Here is a 27,513-nt window from a genome sequence, read left to right as displayed (position 1 = left end):
TTCAAGGTTGAACTCACAATAAACATCAATTTATTGAAAGCATAATAAAGAGGTTCAAAGAAACAAATACATCATAGGGTTCACAATACCCGAGTACCCACTAGGGGTTTAGCTCTCCATGGAGCTAAGTACAATCAAAGAAATAGAATGTAAAAGCAATGAATCCATAAAGAAACCCCCTCGATAATCAGTGTCGATGGTCTTGTGGAAAGTCCTCTACTCGTCATCCAAGGATTCCCTCATCCGGTATAGGATACGCCTCAACGGAAGCTCCCTTACCAACCTTCTTCCTAAGGAATGACGATGTTGAAGCCGTAGAACCTCTCCAAAACCTTGGCCAATACCTCTCGAAACCCTAGCCAAAGCCCTCTCTCAAGTTGGGGAAAAGATGGAGAAAAAAATACCAAAATCGGGGCTAAATCGGCTTTAAATAGGGCTGGAATCGGGCGACTACACGAGCGTGGATGCTCCACGCGCCCGTGCGGAATTTCCACACGGCCCTGGATAATTTCCACACGCCCGTGTAGATTCTCTGTTTCTCTGGTTTCTCGGCCGGCTGTGAGCAATGCTGCTACAATATATGCTACAGTATTGTTATAGTGCTCTGCTACAGTATTCGGCCTGAATAGCTTCCCAATTCCATACTTTCATCGGGGTAACGCAACGGGCACACGTTCACGTCGTGGATCACTTGCTTCTTCAATGGTGTACACGTTGGTGGAGCTCTTGTTCTATGTGCATAAGTCGGAATGCTCGAATGTGACTGCCTTTGTGCCCCTCCAAATGGATGTGCCCACTCGAATACGAGGAGGTTGGCACACACTCTAGCATCTCACACCTGACCTATGTCTTCGCGTTTGAACCTTAGCAAGATTTCCTCCAAAATTGGTGCATTATGATCCACATTGGCCTATTTCCTTCATACTCGGCCTCACAACCCTACCTGCATAAAAGTAACATAAAAACACACATATTAGTGTAAAAACCCGAGAAAAGTAATGCTCAACATAAGGAATGAACGCTTCGCATTCGTATCGCACAAGCACTTATCAGAGGCTTTATATATGATAGGGGTATATTAGTAATTTTATGACTAAGGAATACTTCTCTCTCCTCTCTCTCTCTCTCTCTCCCCCCCCCAGCCACTCCCATTTTTGGGTGGAATAGGATGTCTCTCTTGGGAGTAATTTTTTTCCCATGCATGGAGGTAACCCATGCCTTTCCTAGTTACCAAACAAGGGCTTGGGAATGAGATTCCCATTCCCAAGCCCTCAATCCATGATCCAAACGCCCCCTTAATATATATATTAGAGGTATATTAATTGCATTAGCACGATCGTGCTCTTCTTGGAGCTTCTGAGTGAAACCAGCTAAGTATTATCCAGAGATAATCATGGGGAGAGTACGATTGTGCTCCACCCGTGCTCAGCTTGAGCGCACCCATAAAAGGAGCACGTAGACCATGCTTCCCCTGAAAGCATAAATCACTCCTATCCCGAGATAATCATGGGGAGATAGCACCCCCGTGCTTCACCCGTGCTTCCACTGAAGAGTAGAAGAGTCACCATCCAGAGAGAACCATGGGGAGATGGCACGCCCGTGCTCAGCTCGTGCTTGCATTGGACACTTAGAGAAATTGTCTTCTTTGGTTGATTTTGTCCTTGATTTCACTCATGTGTTATGAGCCCTAAGAGCCTGCAACAGAGACAAACATACCCCGAATAGCATCATTCATAAACAAAAAGTGCTAAAAGACAAGCTAAAGAGTGCATTGGAGGTATGCAAAATATGATATGCAATGCACTCATCAGTGCTCTTTGGCCGTGATTATTGTTGTCACCAAGAAGTCTGAATAACATGGGCAGCATGGGTGTACTCTAAGGAAAACAAGGGCAAAGCACAGGCATGCTCCCTACCCATGATTATCACTAGATTGAAGCGCTTATTTCCTTCTAGAGAAGCACGGTCTGCGTGCTCCTTTTACAGCTTGTTTTGGCAGAGCACAGGTAGAGCATGACCATGCTCTACCCTGTTAACTTCTCTAGGTGACACTTAGCCGATTCTCTCCAAAGCCCAAAGAAAAGCACGGCTTAAGCACACCCCATGCTTAAGCCGTGTTGATCCCGAAAAGTCCTTTTTATCTCCTAGATCGAAGTTTTTAAGGGGAGGTTGGCTAGGGTTTTCATTTCCATTGTTCCGGCAATCGACGAAGAAGATAAGCAGTCTTCACCAAACCGTCTAAGGGGATTAATGTTGAGTTAGATGCACTTTAGAAGTGGAGTTGGTTCCTTCATGAAGCTTTTCAGGCATGGCTAAGAAGATCTTGTGAAAAGGGGGAGTCATGATTTCTCACCTTATTGTACTCATTTCTTTCTCTTAGTTGTATGAACTCATGAGGGGCTAATAGTTCTATGGTCCCCGAGATATTGAACTATGTTGCTTAGTATACTTTGAATTACTTGATTTTAATGTTTATGGAGTTTTATTCTGTTCTTGTGTTAATTCATGTGCTGCATAACTTGGCGTGCTTGATTTGCTTAGTTGTTTGTGTAAAACTTGACTTGTATTGATTACCATAGTTGTGATTGTCTTGTATAGTTGCAAAATTTGGCTTGTATGAAGCCTGTAGTTACATTAGCAAAACTTGGTGTATTTGAGAGCTGTAGATGCGACATTGCTTTTGAGCATCCACGAGAACCTTAGAATGTACCTGATAAACATTAAAAGCAAGTCAGTACACTAGAGCACATAGGGATCATCCTGGGGCATTGTTCTTCTTTTATTAAGAATTCAACCCTAGTCTACCTGTCGCTTCCATCTTCTCTTCCTTTTCTTTGTTTATTTATCCTTATCCCAACCATCTTTTGATCGACTAGAGATTAGAAGATCAATTAGTACTAGAAGTCCAGTTCATGCGGTTCGACAACCCTACCCCTCGTGGGATACTAATTTATTACTTATTAAAATCCGTACACTTGCGGAGAGTGCATCACATATCAAAAACTTTATCTTTATTTCTAATTGGATATATTTTAGTATATATAGAAAAATCATCTATAAAAGTCACATAATATTTTTTACCACCTCTAGTCATGGTTTGATTTAAGTCTCCTAGATCACTATGAATTAAGCCAAGCAGATCAGATTCCCATTGTAGAGGATGACGTGTCTTTTTAGTAAATTTTAACTCAACTCAAACATCACATTTATTTGAACATGCATCATTGATTCCAAAAATTTAACCAAGGTATTGCATTTTCTGAATATAAAAAATATTAACATATCCTACTCTAGTATGCCACATATCAATAGCAGTTAAGTAAACATAAGAAGATGCATTTCTATTCATAATTTCATAAATATAAGTACAAAGAGTTCCTAATCACATTCCCTGAAAGATATTAATTTTTGTCATGATAATCTTATCAGATTCAAATGATAATTTAACCCTAACTTTTCCTAATAGTGCTACAAAAATTAAAATTACCCAAATAGTAGGGACATGGGTCTTGCCAGATGTGATCTTAAGAAGAACTTTTTCCTTTTCCAATAACTGGAGTTGTTGTTGAATTCCCAATATATATATATATATATATATTCCTCTCCATCCCCTATAGGAGTGTAGGAGTAAAAGCATCTTTGTTTGCACAAATATGCTTTGTAGACCAAGAGTCTACAGCTCACTTTTTCACAATGGTCAAAATATTTGCTTGAGAAATGATTACAACAATCACATCATCTCCTTCAGCCAATTTTAGTTTTGTCTTAGAAGGATTATCATTTCTCTTCCTATGTTGGCACTAAGGTACATGATGACCTGGCTTTCCACATATAAAGAAAGTACTTTTCTTTTTGAAGGTTGGATTAATGGCTTTTGGCCTATAATTAGGCTTCTAATATTTGCCTTTGTTGCCATCACCTTTGCTTTTGTAGCCCACATTTCTTTCGTGTTGGTGTCCTCAATTATAATGTGAGTGATTAGGTCCGCAAGAGCGAGTTGTTTTTGCTTGTGTTTAAGTTGATGTTTACAGTCCTTCGAAGATTCTAGTAGCTGTTTGATGAGAAGGTCAGCGACAAATTCATTTGGCAAATTAATGTTCTATGATTTTCACTCTTCAAGGAACTTCTAGTACTTGTTGATTTGAGCCTTGCTATCTTTGTCATCGGTCATCTCCCATCTATAATAATTCCCAATCATGATCTTTTGTTTCCCAACATCCTTGGTAATATACTTTAAGTTCATGGATTCCCATATCTCCTTGGCATCTTTGTATAAGCAATAGATATCAAAAAGTTCATTAGATAAAGTTCTTATAATTGTATGCTTACTTATAAGTGCTTGAACATGCATATTTTATATATCATTTGCATTACATCTAGTATATAATATGGTATGTACATAATTGAGGCTAATATGGAGGCGAATTGAGGTAGATCGGACCAAAATACAATTTTTAGAATATTACCATGGCCTCGTCACGGCCATGGTCTGATCATGCTAATGTGCAAATTGAAGGAAGATATCATAGGAGCTACAATGGCCATTGTCCATATAATGCCCATGGTCAATGCATATAGCTCCTAGAGCTAGACCATGCTAGGACACGACTTATGGCCTAAGAAACTAACTTTGCTCACAACGGCCTAAACACAGGTCGTTGTAACCCCGTACTGGACTCAGTCTATAAATAACCTTAAGTTTTATTATATCGGCAGGATTCTTTGGCTGAATTTGTTTAGAAGCGGCCATATTTCTAGAGTGCAGTGTTGTTGGAGAAGAGATTCAACCTAATTTCAGCTAATTCTGATGAATTTCTCAAGAAGAAGTTAACATATATTTATAGTGGAGAGCGTGCGAAGAGATTCGATGCCATCTAGACGTCCTTTGGATCTTCTCAACCTCAACCATTAGAGATCTATTAGAGGGAATTAGTTTTAGGATTCTTAATACTATTTTTATGGATTATTTATCCATAAAGTGCCCAATTTGAGGGGAATTGTAAGTAGATGTTCCTAGGTTTTTACTTGCATGTGAATATTAACCCTTATTGGCAATATATTATTCTTTCTAGTTGATTGTGATTCATTGCATGTTTACTTATTGATAATTGTGTTGATGTTGTAAGGAAGAGATTCCCACTCATTAGAACATCTATGTTGTGTTAGACCTATGCATATGCTAAGAGATTGGGTATAGCTAAATTTCTAGATTAGAATTTGATTATCCTTTTAGTGGAGTTCTTGATCTTAAGATAGATGATGTACTCTCCGCAAGTGCATGGATTGTTACAAGTAATACAGTGGTACCCCATGAGGGGTAGGGTTATCAAACCACAGTGACTAGACTCCTAATGCTAGTTGATCTTCTAATGTTTAGCTGGATCACCAATTGAGGGTAAAAATTGATAACTAGGAATCATAAAAGAGGAAAAGATGACGGGTAAGGGCAGAAAATGAACTAGGTGAGAAACATAGAGATAGAGCAGTGCCAAAGAGTAATCCCTTGAAGAAATGTGTATGGACTTGCTTCTAATGCCTACCAGGTACATCCTACGGTGCTTGTGTGTGCTCAAAAGCAATGTTCTATCTATGGTTCTCAAATATACCAAGTTTTGCTAAGATAACTATGGGTTTCATACACATCAAGTTTTGCAATCACATAAGATGACTACAACTATGGCAATCCACACACCAAGTTTTACCTAGGTAACTGTGTAAATCAAAAATATTAAGTTATGCAACACAAGATTAAACACAAGAAACCAATAGAACTCTATAGACATTAAACGCAAGTAAATCAACATATCATATAAGCATCCAAGTTTATAGATCTGGGGTAGCAGAGAATGGTTGGCCCCTCATAATTATACAGTTCAATACAATGCTAAGGAAAACAAAAGAATAAGAAGCCATGAAAGACTCCCCTCTTTACTTCTCAACCACTCCGACAATGCTCGGTGAAGACCTACCAGCCAAGCTCCGCTCCGCTTAAGATCTGCACCGTAGCTTCACTCCATCCTCAAAAATATGAAGATGGAGAGCTTAGCAAACGTCCCTCAAGAAGAAGGAAGAAGAATACCTTACAAAAGACCTTAATCAGGGCTTAAAAGGTGTTTTTCGGGGTGAGTACGGTCGTGCTTAGGCCGTGCTTCTCCCCTTGATTATTTTAGGAGAGACTAAGCAATTGAATAAAAAATTTAGCATAAGCACCCCTGATTTTTAAATAGCACGCCCGTGCTCACCAAAGAGCATACCTATGCAAGGAGCACACAAATCGTGCTTTTCTCCAAACTCGTGCTACAATAATTTGCTACTAGTATATAGCTGTTGTAACTCAGCTATAGTGTTTTTGCTATAGTACCAGTGCTTCTCTTGATGAGAATTCCAGGGATTTTTAGGGGGAGGAGCACGCCCGTGCTCAAACCGTGCTTCACCTGTAATACTGTATTTTTTACCTCTTTTCACACTGTAATTATGTCGAATCCTATTTTTTGCATAGGAACCTGTTTTCCTACACAAATACATAATAATACCCAAAGTTACAATGAATCACAACAAATAAATGCTTAAAGACAATATAAATACATGAAAAGGGTATAAAAATATCTATATGAATTGCACTCATCAACAAACATAGGAGGCTAGGTTTGAAAGAGATTTCATCTTAAGTTCCTAGTGTTTCAGACCTGGTTACCAAGAGATTGGGACTAGTAGGCCTCTAAATTTCCCTGGTCCATCACTTAATAACATTGCCATATTCTATTTCGTATCACAAGTAAGTGCTAAGGGACTCTCCATAAGGGTACCCACTCCTTCCAATTACACCTCAAGTTCCTCAATTGTATTTTAGTAGTTAATTTGTCAAAGTAGTTTTATTTTACTAGAAGAATCACCATAGACATTAGGCTGTTGATTAAGCGAAAAGGAAGTAGGCGAGTAAAATCTCGTGGAAAGCTTCCATGGAAGCCACAATGGGGCGGCTTTCCTTGCCGTCTTCAAGCCCTCCAAACATGAGATCAGTGAGAATCTTGCCTAATGACGCTTCTCCCTCTGATTTCCTCCCTCAAAAACACAAGATTTGGCCTTCTCTTACCAGGTGAAGTTACCCCTCCTAGGGCTTCAAACACTCCCCGAAAATTTCTCTAAAAAACTCCCTTTCTTTTGCCCTAACGCCCCTCATAAAAAGCATCTGCTCGAGCCTTATAGGGTCCATACCAACGCAACGATGCTTGTGAGGCTCCCAGCCTTTTCAGCTTGAAAAATCATCTGGTGCTACAATACTTGCTAAAGTAACCTCAGCTACAGTAATTTGCTACCATACTGGCGTGAAATTTTCTAGTGAGCTTCAAGGGTGATAAAAGCCCAAATGTATGCATTTATATATACAATTTATATATACTAGCATGCGGTTTTGATTGAATCGATTGCCATTTTATTTTTAATTTGGTTATATTTGTGTTACAGGCCTAAGGGAAAGCCAAGAAAAGCTCGAGAACAAGATTGGGGAGAAATCGGCATCAAATACTGCATTTTGGAACAATAATACTATAGCGGGTACTGTATCAAAGGAAATGGAGTGTTGTAGGAAATCGGTTGTAAACCTCACGGGCTCTATGTGCCCGTATAAAGCCCATGAGACTCACTGGAGATTTTGGCACCAATACTGCAGATGGGTTACTATAGCACCAAACCGATTTTTCGAGTAGAAAAGACAGTGAACCTCACGGGCTCGATGCGCCCGTATGGAACCCATAAGGCTCAGGCAACTAACTTTAAATAGTAGATCTACGGCATTAATAAAAGGGTCTTTAGCCACCCTTTCTCCACCCTCATCACCTAGGGCTTCAAGACGGCGAGAGAAGGCAGATCTAAGGGGCAAATCCAAGGGGAGAAGAAGGTTGCTATCAAGGAGATCATCAAGGAGCTTGCCAGCGCGATTTGACAAGCTCTCATCACCACCGTCTAGTCAACATTTCAAGGAGATTTCTTTGGTTTTGTTTATGTTTCATTTGTATCTTGAGATCTCTCTTTTATTCATGTTGAACTAAACTCCCAAGGTCATCGGACATCCGGCGAACTTTGGGATGACCTTGCTTGTATGGATGTTGTGATTTACTTTTAGTGCTTTTGGTTTGGTTTGTGGTTCAAACTTTGTATTCTTTAATGTGTTGTTTTGCATGAGAACTCTGCGATTCAACTTCTAGGTTGTACTTGGTTAGGTGACATCGCCCTTATACTAGACTCACTTAGCTTGGAAGGGATTCATATATGAATACGCTGTGACCATCGGGTATTTCATACCCCTCGAACCATTAGGGTTGGACCTAGGTACTGAGTATCAGCCATAATTAGAGATTTTCCTAGTTGTAATGCAATCGTAGGAGGATTTGGTCGGAAGAGATTCCGAGCCAATACTTATATGGGATCAGGGGTTATCGCCGTGACCATCCGGTTAACCTACTTTAGGATATCTCTTGGCCCAAAACCACCATTACCTATGTAATTCTAGTATCCTTCTAGCTTTAGTAGTCTCGAGGGGATCCTAGCCGTGGGCCTCGCACTTTCATTGTTATTTGCTTCCTTAATGTGCTTATGTGGTGAGTCTTAGTCCATTTGTTTATAATTTTCTCTTTGTTATTCTCTTACTTTATGTTAAACCTATATTTTGGTAGACTAGATAATGCCATCTAGGGGGAAGTAATAGCAGCTCTTGGGACCCCAGGGAATACTACCCTCTCATGCTTGCGCTAGAGGTATTACTTGACGACACGTGCGCTCGTGGATCTCATCAATGAGCATTTATGCGGGCATATAGAGTTTATGAGGCTTACAACCAAGCTCTTGCGGCTTCAAATAATCACTCTGCTAAAGTGCTTTTTTATGTTGATTTATTTCCAATTACGTTCTTGAGCTCCTTTTGGCTTCGTTAAGTTCTATAACACAAATAAAACGAATTTAAACACAAAACGAGCATCGATTCATCCAAAAATGCATGCTAACATACAACAAACATATATATAAATACATACATTTAGACACTTATCAATAATCAAAGATTCCAACTAACCAAGAAGAGAAAATAAACAAAAACGCCCATCAAACACTAATTGATCTAATTATGTTACCCTAAAATATAAAAACAATGTACTTGTGAGTTATGAGTAATAGCAAATTAATTGTTGCTTTGTTTGATTTGCTAACTAGCAAATTAAATTATATTTAATTTAATTTAATTCCCTTGGTGCTTAAGATAAAGTAATCAAACAAAGGATTAAAATTAAAACATGAAAACCTTATTATGGAACACAAACACACACACACACACACACACACACACATACATATATATATATATATATACATACATGTAAAGAATGCAATTTGTATGTGATTATCTTATGATGTAAATTCATTACAAGAAAAGGATTGGGATTTCTAAGCACCAAAACATCAAACAAAATTCCAAGTAAAAACGATAACAAATTTAGCAACAAACATTAAACATTAGAAATTAGAAAAAGAAAATAAGAATTAAAGAAAGTAAGAAACAAAAGTTCATAGAGAAATAGTATGGAATCATGGAGATTAGGGCTTTACCTAGGATTGAGATATGGATTATGTGGAGGAGCCAAAATGCCCAGTAGGGCGAAGGAGCACATTGCACTGAGGATGAGTCATGAGGGAGGAGATGGTGAAGAGTAGAGACTCCTAGACTAGTGCAGACTGGGCGGTGGTCAATGGTTTGGTGGAGAGATTTTAATTTTATGAGCTTTGAAAGCTTGAAGAGATAAGGGTGAAAAGAGATTAAAAAAAGAGAGTTTGGAGAGAGAGGGCAGAAAGGTTGTTACCTTTTAGATTTATATTATATTATTAGATAAATATAATAATAATAATAATATTATTATTATTATTATTATTATTATTATTATTATTATTATTATTATTATTATATACAATATCATATACCTAGCTATTCTAATTTCTAAAAAGTGAAATTAATACCAATTTTTATAAGATTAAAAAATTTCAAATTTTTTGTGGGGTCACTGACCCCACAAAAGTATGAATAGCTTCACCCCTAAATCCTTCCTTCAAATTTTATTGAGAGTAAAGCAGTCATTTAATGTTTGTGAGTAGAGAGATCACTACTTAACCTTGTATGAGATTAGGATAAATTGGCTTGAGAAAGTGACTAGCTACATTAGGAAACTTTGATTATCCTCATACATCGGGATCCCTAAATCATTCGAGCAGTCTTATAGAGTAGAGAAGAAAGAGATTTCACCAGGATATTGTAGGGGACTAGTTGTTAGTCACCTTAAGAAAGGGACTCACCTATTTGTGATACTCATGGTCCAACACACTCAATTACGAGTCAATAATCAGATCTCATGCCTTAAGGTGAAGTTCTAGGGGATTCATTGCCCATATACCCCATTTTTATAATTGTTAGCCTCTTGAGTTTCACCTTTGATCTCTAGAATTTTCTATTTTAATTTCTTAGTTTAATTAGATCATCATCACTAGAACAAGGCTAGATAATAAGGAAGTGGTTAGTAATAGTAATTTGGTTTCTTGTGGGATACAACAACCTACTCACCTCTATATTACTTGAATGACCCATACACTTATAGTGCTCCACCACTTGTTTGGTAGGTGGCCATCATTTGTACCAATATGGTAATCATAATAAAAAAATTAGCAATGATTAATTCATTCATATTTAATTGAGCTATGATGTAGAGTGATAGGATTTGCTAGGTGTCACCCATATTCTTTGGTATCCTTCCACTACTAATCGAGACGAATATAGAGAGTCATGTTTAAAGGAATTGAGAATCAAACTCGGAGTGTAGGCGTAAAATTATCATTTTGAATTATACTTCATGGAATTTGTGGGATCGAAAATACACACCCTGGCGTCGTGTCGGTGAAGAGACACCAGGTGATATATATTGAATCACAAATATTATTATTATTATTATTTTTATCTTTGTGGGTTCTTCCTTTCCTAATAGAGGCAAGCCTCTATTATTAATTACCCCAGACTGAAATCTTAGGAACCTCCGATTAAGGGCTCAAGTACAAGTAAAGGCAAGAAAATTTGCAAATTATAAATTTTTATTTACTACATATATATATATATATATATATTCATTACATCCTTTATTTTTCAATATATAACTTTCTTTATATATATATTATATATAGTTGCCGCTGCCTGTGCCTTGCCACCACGTTACATGCCTCATTGCTATTTTTGAGATTCATATCTTGTTGATGCCTCAAAATAAATTTAGCCGTTGCTTCAAGATAAGCATAAGAAATCATCGTTTGTTTTGGGTCTTACTACTTCATATCATCCTTTGCTGGTTTGGTATTTTTTTTGTGTTGCCATTTCTTCATCCAGATTTTATATATGAAGTTTCCATTTGCCATGTGTTTTGATATTCAGTATACCATCTCTGCCAAGAAGCCAAATAGCCGCCACATCAACAAGTTACTATGGATGTCAACATATGTTGCTCTGGAATATGAATTAGAGCTCTTTTATAATCATTGTATTTCGTAATTTTGGATTTATGGACAAATGGGTCTTCATGAATTCTTTGAATATAATTTTATCATATTTCCACTATCACTTTGGTGACACTTGTCATCTGATTATCTAATGTCATTATTATCAATCCACAAGTTCTTTCAACACATTCCATGCATACGTCCCTCCTATAATCTCATGCATGATCATCATCATTATCACCATTTAATTCATTTAACCATTTTTTTTTTAATTTTTATTTTAAGCTAACTCTTTTCAAAGCATGCATTTCATAATAGTGATGCAAATCCCATGTGCATTTTTTTTTAATAGTGGAGCCCGCCTTTGGATTCTTTTCTTTTGTCCACGTATATATACATGCACAATAGCATGCTCCTCATTTTCATGTTTTTTTTTTATTTCATTTTTTTTATTTCCTTTCACATATATGCATGCATAGGCAATGGTGGGTCCCATGTTCCTTGATTCAATTCATAGCTTCAAACATTCAAACAATGCTTACATCAATAACTGTCTAAAGCCATACATGGCATGCATATATATATATATATATATATATATATATATTGTTTTTTGTGATCATAACCATCAACCTAGTCTTCACTTTCACATTTTATTCATTTCCATGAAAAGTGCACAAGTATATATATGTACATGCATGCCATTACATGCATCTCATCATTTCCTATGTTTATGTGTATGATGGTCCGGGCTTTTGGGTACATGATCGTGCATATATATATATATATATATATATATATTTATTTATTTATTTATTTATTTTTTGCATGGGTTCAGCCATTAATAATTATTATATTTTTATGGCCCACCATGTCCATTACATGAAGCCATCAATGGAGGCCTCACTTAATGAAATGGATAATTAAGCCTTCTTTCACGTATTCTTTGCAAATTTTCATGCACATGGGTAATGTCCATTTCTCCTTGAATGATATTTAATATATGGCAAAATTAGCCTTCTTGTCATTTTGTAATTCAATCTTGCATAATAATATGCTAGCAACTTCTGTAACTCATGCCATTGTAACATAAATATTTTATATCATTCTTTACAAGTTACATAAAGTTTCCCTTGGACTTGGCCTTGTGGAAGTTCATCAATGCTTCAAACAAGAGACTAGCTAGTTGATAATGCCAGGTTTGGATTTTCTATATGATTGTTTGCATACTTTAAGCACAAGGTTGACTCCAAAACAAGTGTCTTCATATCTCTCAACGTTGGTCTTTATTAGGATTGCTCTATAAAGCTTGACATATCTGCACAGGTTTTAGCTTTCCATGACAAATAACTATGGTGCAAAACAAGTTTTCATTTACCAACCACAATTTTCATGGCTTATAAATTACTCTGTATCAAGTTAATATCAAAGCTTGGAGGCCAGAAAATCCACTTCGTACTCGTTACTACATAAGCACCATCCACCGTATTGCTAATCAATTAGCTTTGCCTTCCTGAGTCTTTGTGATAACTCATGCAAAATGCTTGGGTTTTATTATTATTATTATTATTATTATTATTATTATTATTATTATTATTATATCCATACATACCATTTATTTATTCTCATGTGCATGATGAGACTTCTTTTCTTTTTATTATTATTATATTTTTTTTTTTACTGAATCATGCACGTGGGTATATTACATGCAATTTCATTTTCTTCTTAAACATATTTGCATGTGTGTCTCTAATCATTCCTCTCCTTTGATTGAGCAGTAGATTGCCTTTGAACATTTCGGCACAAACAATCTTGCCACTGCTTCAAGTGGGACTACAAATATTAGTTCAAATAACATCACGATGACATTATCACTTGGACCTTCTTTAGCTCGATTGCAATCAGTTTGCATGGCTCAAATGATAGTGGCCTCAGATTCTTTAGCGGTTTGAGATGCACTAACCCAACATTGGTAGTGCGAGTATGTGAAACATTGAGTGAAACCGAAGCAGTAAATTCTGAAACCAATTTCACAGTCTTATCTATGAGGTTGTTGTTTTAAGAAGTCAAGGAAGTAAGGTCTTTGATGTTCTTCACACCAGCATTAATTAGAGATCTACCATATGACTCGAGAGATCTGATCAACACTCTAACATATGGGTGGCCTCTGTCTTATAGATGGCAAATTGTATAAGGTAATGTCCTCCTTGGAAAGACTTTGAGATTTATGACATGTTTTTGGCAGGGATCCCTTTCGCGAAGATCTTCATGGAGTTCAAAACCTTCGTTATGGTAGCAGAGGCCAGTCCTAGATGGGAAACTTGCAATAGGACTCTGGTGGGGATTTACGGTCTCAATATGGAGATTTCTGCCGGATTCCAGAAGGGAAACAACGCCATGAATGTGAGATTCATGATCTGTGTCTAGTATATGGTAATCTTCGTTGAATGTGGCTACTAATAATTGACGCGCGCATCTCCTTCTGGGAATCAGATCAGTATGACTCCTCAACAGCATCAGTCTTGCACTAGCAGTATCATCTTCTTCGCGACGGCAACGGACTTCAGGATACTTCTGGCTTCTCCATGAACTGATGTCACCTTCCTTGTCAGTCATTTCTCTCTTTCCGGCGGCAGCTTCAATATTTTCTATACGACGACGAGCTGCAACAACAATGGTGGAGACAGCAACGACAATGGTAGCAATAATATCAACAAGCAGCCTCGGCAACAAGCAGCAACGCCGGCGGGTAACGTTGGTAGCAATAATGGCATCAGTGATGGTGACCTCTCTCTTCTTTTTTTTTTTCTTTTTGTCCTCCTTCACAACCTCTTCCAGCCTGTTTTTTTTAGAGTCCTTTGTCTTCATGACCTCTTCCAGTTTTTTCAGAGTCCTTCGTCTTCATGACCTCCTCATCAAGGGAAACAACAATCAACGATGGCTAAGGCAAGCGGCAACAACACCATCGCAGGAAAGGCAACAAGCATCAGTGGCGAGCAGCAACAACATCAAGTGACAACGGCGACACCAGCGACGGCATCAGGCAACAGCAGTGACTTTGTTTTCTCTCTACATGTATATATATATATATATATATATGAATATAGGTTTAGAGAGAAAAATGATGACCTTCTCCTTCTTCTTCGTCTTTCCTCTTTGCTCTTCCTTCTTCGTTCGTCCTCGTTCTTCTATCGTCTTTCTCTGTTCCTTCGTCTTCTTTCCGTCCTCTTCAAATCTTCCTCCCCTCTCCTTCCTCTTCTTCCCCCTTTTAAAACATTTTTGGCAACTGCAACCGCTGGCATCATGGGGCAACCGCACAACCACGCCACCACGTTCTCATGAACCGCCCCACGTCTCCCTCTCTCTTAAACACACACACACACACATATATATATATATTACATTATATGTTATATTATATACGTATATATGATATTTATTTTTATTTATTTCTATTTTATTATTTTTATTTTTATTATTTTTAGTTATTATATTTATTACCATTATTATATATATTATCTTTTTCATCTGATTTTTATTTCTGTATATTTATTAGATATGTATTTTTATTTTTATTATTAATATTTTATTATTATTTTTAAGATATATATATATATATATATATATATATATATATATATGTATTATTTGTTTTTACTTGATTTGCTTAATTGATTTGTTGTTATCTATATATCTATATCTATATATATTATTTTATTTAATATATATATATATATATAATTTATTTTATTTTATTATATTTATTATCATTATGACTATTATTTGATTTGATTTGATTGATTTTTTTTTAATTTATTATCGGGTTTTATTTTATTTTAATTATATATTTATATATATATTACTTATTTTGTTTTAATTTATCTTATTATATATTTATTTATTATTTATTTATTTTTCTTTTACGATTTGATTTATTTTATTTTATTTTATTTTGTATTTTATCTTATTTAATTTAATTTAATTTTTTTTTTTGTTAATTTAAATTTTATTTTTTTATTATATATATATATATTTGCCCCGTGATTCGTATTCGCGGTTGATCTTGGTATTGTGGTCGCATCAAGATCACTGCTATAGGCTAGTCTTGAAATTTGGACTGCCTCGAGATCGGTGCTCTTTGCTTATCCGGAGATTTGAATATTTAGATCGCCTCGAGATCGGTGCTCTCGGCTGATCTTGGCATTTGAATATTTAAGATTGCCTTGAAATATGTTTTCTCGGCTGATCTTGATATTTGTATATTTTGGATCGCCTCGAGATCTGTGCTCTCAGCAGATCTTGATATTTGGATATTTTGTATATTTTGGATCACCTTGAGATCTGTGCTCTTGGCTGATCCGGATATTTGAATATTTTTAGATTACCTCGAAATCTGTGCTCTCGGCAAATCTTGATATTTTGAGTACTTTGAATCACCTCGAGATCGGTGCTCTTGGATTATCCGGAGATTTGAATATTTAGATCGCCTCGAGATCGGTGCTCTCGGCTGATCTTGGCATTTGAATATTTAAGATTGCCTTGAAATATGTTTTCTCGGCTGATCTTGATATTTGTATATTTTGTATATTTTGGATCGCCTCGAGATCTGTGCTCTCAGCAGATCTTGATATTTGGATATTTTGTATATTTTGAATCGCCTTGAGATCTGTGCTCTTGGCTGATCCGGATATTTGAATATTTTTAGATTACCTCGAAATCTGTGCTCTCGACAAATCTTGATATTTTGAGTATTTTAGACCGCCTCGAGATCTGTGCTCTCGGCTGATCTTGAGATTTGGATATTTTAAATATTTTGTTTAAATTAGGAGATACATTTAATTTATTTATTATCATTTTTTATATAAACACATGGGATGAAATGAAATTGTTGATTACGTTAGGATTTGGACTTAAGGTTAAATTTTGATTAAATGTCAATAAAATAAAATCAAATAATTAATCAAAATTATAATAGCTTATAGACCAAATTTGCTCTTGGGGTTATGTGCAAGTTATATGCCTTCATAATGGCATAATGGTAATTGTGTTTAATGAAGTTTATATAAATATGATCCTTTTCTAACCTTAGCCACTGAGCTTTTCTTCTTGTGAGATTAATTCCCTAATTTTTGTCCCTTTCTAACCTTGAAAAAGAGAAAATGTTGTTCCTCAATTCTAATGTGCGGTGTAGAGGCATGGGACCTCTGTGCGATGCTAGAAAATCAAGAATGATCTGAGAAATAAATTCAACATTTCAAGAGGTAATTTTTCAAATTTGATATTCTTTAAATATTAATTAAGACAATTTGTTCATCAAATGTGCTAATGGATGTTGCAAACTATCTTTGCTTCCTTGTCATTTAACTTTATTGAATGGTTTGCAATAATTCTAACCGATAGATGAACCATAACAGAAAGAGATTAAAGAGCACATTTAGAGATAGGGTGATTACATCTCTCCAGATTAGAGTCGCCTAATAGAGTAGAACGTAATACAATTGTAGGAGGAATGTGTGAAATACATGCTCTTTATAGGATTAGGTGGTAGTCACTTAGAGACAAGGGTTAGCATAAGCAAAGAACTTCCATGATCCAATCATTAAAGAAATTAGATTTATGAATCTTTAATTTAAGTCTATTATATTAGAAAAATAATAATAATTTAGGATCCGAGCATCACCTTATTAATATAGAGCCGATTGATCGACTTATCATTGTTCATGTTTGTTTTTATTGATTCTAGTACTCCTATCCTCATTAGATCTGTTTTGCTATTATATCACACTTTATTACTTGTGTGATTAGTACACTTGTTAGCACAGACTCTTGATCATTTTATTGTTTAAATGACTAATGCACTTGTTAACTTATATGTTAGATGATGGTATATCATCAATACTTATTATGCTTTCTCAAGACTACAACCTAAATTATTTGTCTCTTGAGTTGTTAAGAAAGTTTTGGAGTCATTTTATGCAAATTTGGTCTTTATTGCATCTTTGAGTTGGCTTCGCAAAAGTTCATCAATAAACTATTTGTTGTTTTTCCGAGATTCTTTGGTAGAAATTCACCAACAAGCTATTTATAACAGATGCAAATAACACTTTCGACTAATCCAAAATGATCTCTATTTCTCTAATTCAATCAAATAAACTCATCATGTGACTTGGACAATGACATGAGTTTAATTAAAAATAAAATTTAAAAATGAATACCATAACAGATAAATATTCCTTAAATCACAGTACTTATGTTGTTATGAGTTCCAATCACAACATCTTTTATGCAGTTATATTTAATTCTGAATTCACAGATAATCAAAGCTAAATTTAATAAGATAATTATGTCAAAAATAGCATTTATTGAAATATACTCTAACTACAAAACCAGATAAATATTATTTTTTTATAGAATTTTATTTCATTATCTTACCAAATGAAAAATGATGTGAAATTAAAAATCCTTATTATAGTATGAATGGACCCATTTTTCAATCATTCAAACCAACAGATTTTTTCGTTTTCCTATGTGAATGCTTTTCATTCCACATGACTTCCCGCACAATAAACCGCGCGTGTGGAAACCTCCTCCACATTTTCCGTGTTTTCCCGGACTCTTCTTTGATAGATTTTTAATATTATTACATCTTATTTGAATATATTACGTTTATTTAATGTAATTATAAGAAAAGTTAATTAGCACATTATCAATTGAGAGAGTTTCGTGTTTTAAAAATTATTGTCATCTTCATCCGTCCCCCAAGTTACATAATTCAAGCTTAACTTTATCAGTTGCTATGAATCTATGGTGGAAATCCGAGTATGGTCTTTCCCCGGTTCTGACCGCCAAGTTTAGAAGTCAATATTCTCCCTCTATTAGTCACAATGGAGGGATATGGACAGCCATCAGAACAATCAAACTCAAGCACCCAAGCCAACAGGACTTATCTATCCAATCACAGCACGTTACTCATTTTTAACCTCGCACTTTCAACCACCCAACTAGATGATGTCATCTGTGTGTACAATTTTCTTTTAAAAATGGCATATCTCGGATTATGATTGATCGGGTCTAAAACCTCTTTAATTATGTCATTTTTCAAATTATAAAAAAAATATTTTAAAATTTATAATGACAGTGAAAGGATTGAACTATAAACCAATTAATTTGTAATCCATTTAAAATCTATTTAAATATATTTTAAAATTTTTATTAAGATGAAATAATTTCGATAAATCAAACCACCACCTCCATTATACTAAAATTTTAATATAATATTTTTTATCCTTTCATATTATGTGATTTGTTATTTAACTTTTGAGCTTTTTTTACCAAGGTTTTAAAAATTGGACCAGATCGATCGGTTAACTCATATAACTTGAACCGGGTCTTGATCGAACAGGTTATGAATCGGTTTTGGATTGGAAACCAGTGAACCAGTTTGACGGGGTTTTAACTCAGCCCTCCGGCCGTTCGAGGAAATCCCGGTTGCAGCGCGATTTACGGCTTGATGGCACTGATCCCTTGCCACATTCGCTATGCTCTTTTCCTCCTGTGCTATCTTCTTCTTCCGCTCCATGCTTCGCATGGGGGCTTCACCAGATGAGTTCACCCTCATTACGCTTCTCTCGGTGTTTGCGCGTTTGTCTAACAACTTCTTTGGCGACGCCGCACACCTTCTCTTTCTTTAAACTCAGCCTCCCATTCACTGTCGCGTCATACAACGCCGCGATGGATATGTACGCCAAGTCCAACAGAATGGATGAAGCTCGGAAGCTTTTCAAAGAGATGGACCCTATGATTATCTCCTGGACAATCATCCTCATTGGCGCGCTTCGGTGGGAGAGTCTTAGAAGCGGGCCAGAGGTTTATGATAGAATGCCTCAGAGGAACGACGTCGCATGGATGGTGATGATCTCAGCTTGCATCGAAGTGTTGGAATTTTTAAGGAAAAAAGATATAAAAAATAATAATAATAAAGGAATAAAAAAAATTTATTATCTCAATGTCTTATACAAATATCAAAAACATCACTCGTTAGGCTAAAACAAATAATGAGACTCCATAATTTTTTAAACTAAATAACAAACAAAGATATCATCTAACAACTTTGAATTATTCTCCAACACACTCTTTTAATTCAAAGTTGCAACTCATTAAAAATATAAATCAAAATCAAAATTTTATATAACTTCAAACATAGAGCACTTCTCTCCATACTTCTAATATTCGTGAAGCACTTCTCTTCACTGTATGATGCACTTCTCACCAACCTGCAATTATTAAAACATATTATTTTCAAAAACTTCTTGGTACACTTCTCACCAATTAATTCAAAAAATAGTTGTTTGCTTCATCCACTTCTACTAAATTTGCAAAATCTTTTGCATTTTTTTTACATGCCCGAACTTTTGCATTTGAAACATTGAGGTTTTCCCTTCTGGCCAATAATCCTTCTCTTCACCCTGGTCAGAGCTGCTACTGACTATCTTGATCATCCACATATCCATGATCATCCACAGGTCCTCTTAGATCTATAAAGCTCGGATACCATGTTAGAATTTTTAAGAAAAAGATATAAAAAAATAATAATAAAGGAATAAAAAAATTTTATTACCTCAAGACCTCATACAAATATCAAAACATCAATTTATTAAACTAAAAAACAAACAAAGATATTATCTAATAACTTTGAATTATTCTCAAACACGAAACATGACGTCCAAGAGATGCTCTCGGCCTATTAGGTGAGATGTTGTTTGATGGTGTGCATATGGTATGGCTCAACCATGTTAGCATGTGCTCGCTCCTTTTGGCATTGCTCACAGGCCCGGAGATCTTATCGTCGATCACTGGCTCACGGACGGTGAACCAACCGTCATAATAATTTGTCATAATTTTATATTTCTTTTTTTGAAATTTTATATATTTTAAAAAATTAAAAAATAAAATTTATTAAGCCTGCCCGTCAAATCAGTTGGATTGATTGAACCGTGAATAGGTTGATCAACCCATTTGCGGACCGATCCGGTTATTAAGCTTTTTACTTAAACTATGTTTTGTTTTTTAATCTGGGAGATTTTCGTGACACCCCCACCTACCCAATAGCTTTTAAAATTATTTTGTATTAATCACTGTTAAGCTATAGTCTTCCTCTGGTCCTCACCTCCAAAAGACTTCCAAGTCAACCTTCCCTCCCACCTCTCCCATTCCATACAAATAAACCGAACATGGACACACATCATCGTCACATCATCGCTGCCATCATATCATCCACACAAAACAATGTCTTCTCCCTTCCTCTCCATCCATCTCCTCCTCCATCTCCTCCTCTTCACCTCCACCGCCCTCTCCTCTTTCATCTGCAACTCCACCACAACCGCCACCTGCTCCTCTCTCATCGGCTACGTCCCCGACAATGAAACCTCTCTCTCCGCTCTCCAATCTCTCTTCCAAACCACTCTCCTTTCCCTTGTCGGCGCCAACTCCCTCCCCCTCTCCACCCCCTCGTCCTACACCGTCGCCGCCAATAAACCCATCCTCATCTCCATCCCCTGCAACTGCTCCAACGGCAACGGCTCCTCAGCCCACGTCCCGACCTACACCGTCAAGGCCAACGACACCCTGGACAACATCGCCATCAACAAGTTTGGTCGGTTTGTCACTTACCAACAGATCGCCACCGCCAATGGGATTCCTAACCCTAACTTGATCACGGTCGGCCAAGTGTTATGGATCCCGTTGCCCTGCAGCTGCGATCCGGTGGATGGTGATGAGAGAGTGCATTTGGCTCATAAGGTTGCGCCGCAAAGCTCATTGGACCAAATCGCGGCGGAGTTTGGGGTGAATAAGAGCACTGTTATGCGCCTCAACGGGATTAATGATTCTGCAACGCTGCAGGCCTCTCAGATTCTTGATGTTCCTCTCCGAGGTAAGAGAACGGTGAACTCTTATCTTCTCTCTCTCTCTCTGTTTATTTGGTTTTTTTCTGAAATTATTTAGGGGATTTAGAATCTTGATTTAAATTTGTTGGATTATTTTTAATTAATTTGTGCGTGATTGGAATTTAAAATTCAGACTTGGTTGGTGGTGAAAGAAAGATTTAATAATTTAAGTAGTTAGAGTTAAACTTCAAGTTTGATTGATGGGGAAAAAAATGTAAAGCATGTCTTTGAAAATGTTAATAAATTACCGTTGCTTGACATTTATTCCATTTTTAACTGCTAATTATGCAAGTATGTTTATCTCAAGAGTTTAGTAGTCCCTGATATCAGAAATAAAATATAAGAAATATATCTTTAAAAATGAGAATACATGTTAGAATATAAAATTGAGGAAAGGAGGATGCAGAAGTTTGTATATATATTTCATTCTCTTGAAAACAAAGTTCCTTGTCTTTTTCCTTTCCTCCTTTTTTCTGAATCCCTCAACATAACAGGTGGGGATGGATTAGAAAATTTTCTTTGCTGCATGACAATTGAATCTCAATAAAGGTTGAGTTTGTTAAGTTTTATGTAACTAATCATGTCTGATTTCTTTAATTGTGCATGGCTACTCAAACAAGAACATTACTGATAACTAACTGGTGTGTTACAGCTTGTTCTTCTTCAATTAGCAGCAAGTCCCTGGATTCTGGCTTACGTCTCTCTGATGGCAGCTATGCGGTCACTGCTAATGGCTGCGTGTTATGTAATTGCACCTCCTCTTTTAGGTGAGGACTGTATATTTATAGTTGTATTTTTTTATTTAATTAACTATTAGGCCTAATTGTTTGTGATGCACATTAATCAGGGTGAGTTGCAATCTTCAACCAAATGGGAATACATCTGTCTGCCCTGCTGCTAGAAAGTGCGGAAATCTGGAATTTGGAAAATCATCATCCTCTGGATGTGAGAAAACTACTTGTGATTATGCTGGGTATACTAATTCCACCAACTTGAGTATTCTTACAACCAACTACGTCGACTCCTCAACATGTTCAAGCGGTAACTATTTGCTTACATTCTCCTCACATATTATATCTAATGTGAATTTGGAAGGACAGAAATTCATTATGTTTTCTGAACTATTAATTGAAAGTTCAATTTTGTCTTTGAAAACTTAAAAAATGTTTGCTTTGGTCCAAGTGTTAAAAACATTTTTGGAATAGGACCAAAACTATTATATATATGTATATATATAATTTTCATTTTTTTAATATATGGTGTAGGAACTATTCTTGTACGCTTTTAGTTCAAAAATTAAAGTGAATATTGAGATTTAGTTCAATGAATGAAATTACACTTTCACCTAATATTAAGAGGAGAGCTATGATGTTAATACACATTTGGGGTTAATGAACCACAAAATAAATTTTGAGTGACTAATTTTAATTAAAATTCAATATTTATCGTGTATTTTTGCTAATCTTAAGATGACCCACAGAAGCTTAATTTTGGCGTTCTTTTGTGGCTTTGGTGCAGCAGGTGGAGGGTCACCTACCTCTAGTCCTAGCAGCCATGCTCATGCTGTCGGGATGAACTTGTCAAGGGCTCTCATCTTCATTCACATATTGCTTGGTACCTTGGCTTTGCGGCATTAGAGGGACTGTGCTGACAGGTTTATTTTTAAAATAATAGAGTTGAGACTCTTTAGTTATTTTTATCTTTATTTTTATTTTTATTTTTATTTTTTGAAATAAGGCCAGATCTGTTTTTGGGCAAGGTAAACCTCCTCAGTGTTGAGAATGATCCATTTAAGGGAGTTATTTTTTTTTTAAGAAGCGAAACCATGTTATTTCTTTTTAAGAAATGGACCTGTGTTTGTGAGCATGTTTTTGTTATATATTTGTTCTCATGTTCTAGGCCGCTATTCAATTAAGGGGGTATTCATTTCACTGTAAGTGAGGGGAAGTCAGGAAGTCAGGGAAGTGCCACTTCCCTGAAGTGGCGGAAGTGATATCACTTCCAGGATTTCTCTGTTCATTTGTCAGAAAGTGAGAATAGAACCAAAAGATTTAAGTGTTGGATGAAGTTCTATGAGTTCAAAAAAGACTTTAGAAATAAAAAGAAGTTAATTTTTATAAATTGACTCACTTCCCCCCACTTTAGTTAAAAAAATACTGAAGTGGGTTTAGTTCAAAATCTATTTCAGTCGGAAGTGGGGGAAGTGTCACTTCCCCCACTTCAGCACAAATGAACACCATAAGTGGAGGAAATCAGACCACTTTCTCTCATTTTCCCTGAAATGAACGCCTCCTAAAATGGGGGAGATATTCTTTGACCAATGAAAAATTCGGGTCTGTACTGTTAATTTGAATTTAATGTAGAACTTAAATAAAATTTAAGGATAATTCTAATTTTAGCATAGACTTGAATTAATTTTGTGGGTGCATAACTTTTACAAGTAAAATCTTTGGGTTTTTTTTTTTTCTTCCTATGACAAATAGGCGGCCTTCATTTAAGGAGTCAGTCACGTGCACAAACATGGAGCACAACTATAAGCACAACAAGCATTTATGCGATTTCTACTGGGAGAATTTTTTCAGTTGTTAGCTGTCTCAAGACTTTTTGTTCCACTATGCATTGTTGGTATTGAGTAGCCATCACTTTATTAAAGATAATTTGCTTGACTTCTGAAATATCTTCTAGAAATAATTCAAATCGCTCCATCCTTTCTCTCTTATCTTCTTCAATTATTTTTTTTTCATATCTTCAAAATCTTCTTGGACTTCTTTGAACAATACTTTGATCTCCATCCTTTCTACAGTCTTCAATGTTATTTATGTCTCTAATTTCTTGATCCGACACACTTGATCAACCAAGTAGTCTAGATGGTTGGCCCAAATATTGTCATTTGTAACATGCTATTGAAGTGTGAGGTTAGCTTGGGTTCTTCTTCTCAAAGAAGAGTTGGAAGGAAAGATTGGAAGTGTCAAATTTGGTTCGATAGGATATTTGTTGTCATAATTTTTTCCCACCATACCTGTAAATATAAAATATCATTAGTTCAAGTCTCTAGTTATGGATATGAATATTTATGGGTTGAGATTAATCAAGTTTTCACCATAATAACGGACATGTATGATCCTACTGGTATTGTAGGTACAACCCTTATTATTTAGATGAGCAAATCTTTATTTTCTATTGCTATAAGGATTAGGCTCCATAGTTTCCACAGTTAGAGAAAACACAAATAATCGTATTGGCCTTGTAGTTACAGTCTCTTTTAACACATGAACAAACTATGGTTTAGGGTCAAAGTTGCATGACTCCCACAATAACAGGAAACTATGAGGATCTTGTTGGTTTTACAGTCCCCGTTTCCATTAGCATGATGAACAAGTCATAGGTGCTTGTTGTCAAATATAGTTTTCTTCCTCAAATTGTCTTATATGATTTTTTCCATCTCTTTTTCAAGATTATCTAATCTTTGAGAATTAGTTAATTTTTTTTTTTATATATTACTAGCCTTACCATTTTTTTGGTATTATTATTATTATTATTATTATTAATTAGATCTATTGACGCACGCAAACCACGCTAATGGTTTGGTGCGTGTTACACCACAAGTATACAAGTCGTCAAGTAATATCTCGTGGGTGAGCACGAGGGTCGTATTCTTCAGGGAATGCCAAAGAGGCTCATATTACTTCTTTTTCGTTTAATTAATAGTCTAACAGCTATGGTATTTCTTAGATCCACTTGTACAAACTAATTACTAAGTACAATTGAGGATCATGAAGTGCAATTGGAAGGAGTGGGTACTCATAGGAGTGGTACCGGTCCCTTAGCAATTACTAGTGATGTGAAATTAATTATGACAATGTTATCTAGTGATGTACCGGGAGAATTCAGAGGCCTATTGGTCTCAATATCTTGTCAACCATGTCTGAAGCACTAGGAACTTAAGATGGAATATCTTCCACCCCGGTCTCCTATGTTTGTCTTAAGATCAAGAACTCGTCTAAAAAGGATAATCAAACCCTAATCCAAAAATCTAACAATTCCTAATTTCTTAAGCGCATGCATAGATCTTATAAGGCATGGGTGATTAGAGTAGGAATCTCTTCCTCACATCATTAATACATGAATCAATAAGCAAACATGCAAAGAATTACAATCAACTAAAACAAAAATATTTACCAATGAAAGTCAAAGTTCACAAGAAAAACCTACGTATATTGACATACAATTCTTCTCAAATTGGAGTCCTTTTATGGAGAAAGAATAAAAATTAAAGAATAAAGAATCCACAAGAAAGGTATAAAGAATCCTAAAACTATCTACCTCCAATAGTTCTCCGATGGTTGAGGTTGAGAAGATCCCAAGATTGTCAAGACGGCGTCGAATCTCTTTGCGCGCCCTCCACTATCAATTCTCCGGGGTCACAATGGCCATTGTGATCAATATTAATTTCTCGATCGTGAAGTCGCATCTTAGCACAGTCTCGGTTTGGGTGTTGCGTGCATTGACTACGGGTGCCAGTGTGCAAGTCTACAGGAAGATGATAGGAGCCATAACGGCACTCACAAAGAGCGTTGTGGTCCGATCGTGCCAGTGCAAGTCTCAGGGAAATGTCAAAGGAGCCATAACTACCCTCACAACGGGCATTGCAACGCCCGTTGTTAGGGCCATTGTAGCTCCTATGACATCTTCCTGTAGACTTGCACACTGGCATGATTGGACCACGGTCGTGATGAGACCATGGTGATGTTTTGATGGTTGTATTTTGGTCCGTTCTGCTTTGAATCACCTTAATATTCTTTTTTTTTTTCGGTCTTGAAACGCATTTAGATCACATGGTGAACAAAAAAAATGCAGATTTGTACTAGTTTGGTATTAAACATATGAAATATTATGCTAAATGTAGTATAAATGATATGTAAAATATGCATATTCAAGCATTTATCATCTATCATTCCTTGTAAATTCTCTACTATCCTAGTTCGGGAATATGTAATGGAATGATTTGATATGATTTTATCTTTAAATTCTTTTAGATCTTGATTCATTTGTTCCAATTCTATTACATTTTTTTTTATCAGTTTCTTTCTTCTTACTTTTAGTTTTATATTTTGGAGTCATTGATTATTATTTTGAAAACTTTCCTGAATCATTCTACTAATTTCATCAGCCAAAAAATTATCAGTTCCTTTGACATGTTCTATAGTTACATTAAAGCCATTCCCTATTATATAATCTACAAAGGTTAACTATCTATTAGTAGATAATTTTTTTTTTCAGATTTCTTATGATAAAATTAAGAAATCAATAGCTTGACAATCAGTTCTAAGCATAAATTCTGAGGTGGATATTACAAATCATATAACATTCTTTTTAAAGCTTTGATGGTTGCTAATATTTCAGCATATGTGATTGAAATGGTTACATTATAAATTCCGCTGTCATATTTGCTTATCTTTCTTCTTTAATACGACTTTTTTTTGTTGGTCAAAATTTTAATATTGCACCCCATCCTCCAATTTGACCATCAGACTCTATTATGAAATATGCTCATGGTGGTGGTAATTCAAGGGGTTTGATTTTCCATACTCCATTTTTAATTTTTTGGACAAGTTTGATATCTTAATTATTAAATCTTCTTTCTCTTGTTTGTTTTGTTTTATTGTATAATGGTCTTACTAATTGGTTGAGATTTCTGGCGTAATATAGTTTTCCTAAGAAAGACTTTATTTGCGTCAAGCCTTTTAACTTACTAGCCATTTCTAAAATATTGGCTAAAATATGTTTTTGTAACTCTATTTGGCCTTGACCTATAATTACTCCTAGAAACTCTATTCTTATGCATCCTTAAAACAAGGCCATGTTATTTACATTTCTGGAAAAAAAAATGTGAGCAAATGTTCTACATGCCCTTAAAGAGTTTTGATAAATATTAAAATATTATCAATATAAGTGACAATAAGAGCCCAAAGGACATAACTTTCCATTCATTGGTTGTTATGAGTGATAAAATCAGTCCATGTTCTACTTTCTTTAACCATCTTGACTT

The 27,513-nt window shown here is 35.7% G+C and overlaps 1 protein-coding gene across 2 annotated transcripts; it reads left to right on the top strand.

Moving 5' to 3' along the window:
* The first annotated feature begins 20,734 nt into the window (after positions 1 to 20,734).
* On the top strand, positions 20,735 to 23,341 carry LOC120269451 (chitin elicitor-binding protein-like). 2 transcript variants are annotated; one of them, XM_039276791.1, is made up of 4 exons: positions 20,735 to 21,451; positions 22,117 to 22,231; positions 22,312 to 22,505; positions 22,986 to 23,341. In XM_039276791.1, exons 1-4 carry the CDS (start codon positions 20,806 to 20,808, stop codon positions 23,099 to 23,101), a joined length of 1,071 nt encoding a protein of 356 aa, XP_039132725.1. In that variant the 5' UTR covers positions 20,735 to 20,805; the 3' UTR covers positions 23,102 to 23,341. The 2 variants fall into 2 exon arrangements, with proteins under 2 accessions (XP_039132725.1, XP_039132718.1); XM_039276784.1 differs by having other exon boundaries at positions 20,737 to 21,451; positions 22,983 to 23,341.
* The last annotated feature ends 4,172 nt before the right edge of the window (positions 23,342 to 27,513 follow it).

Source organism: Dioscorea cayenensis, chromosome 2 (assembly GCF_009730915.1).
Source record: "Dioscorea cayenensis subsp. rotundata cultivar TDr96_F1 chromosome 2, TDr96_F1_v2_PseudoChromosome.rev07_lg8_w22 25.fasta, whole genome shotgun sequence".
Taxonomy (NCBI): Eukaryota; Viridiplantae; Streptophyta; class Magnoliopsida; order Dioscoreales; family Dioscoreaceae; genus Dioscorea; species Dioscorea cayenensis.
The sequence above is the reverse complement of the archived record's forward strand: the minus strand, read 5'-3'. Positions and strand labels throughout refer to the sequence as shown.

Bases quoted from the DNA above. Each gene is read 5' to 3' on its own strand.
- LOC120269451 (XM_039276784.1), top strand. From the start codon at position 20,806: ATGTCTTCTCCCTTCCTCTCCATCCATCTCCTCCTCCATCTCCTCCTC. The intron at 21,452-22,116 runs GTAAGAGAACGG...GGTGTGTTACAG, and splicing joins TCTTGATGTTCCTCTCCGAG to CTTGTTCTTCTTCAATTAGC. The intron at 22,506-22,982 runs GTAACTATTTGC...GCTTTGGTGCAG, and splicing joins CTCCTCAACATGTTCAAGCG to CAGGTGGAGGGTCACCTACC.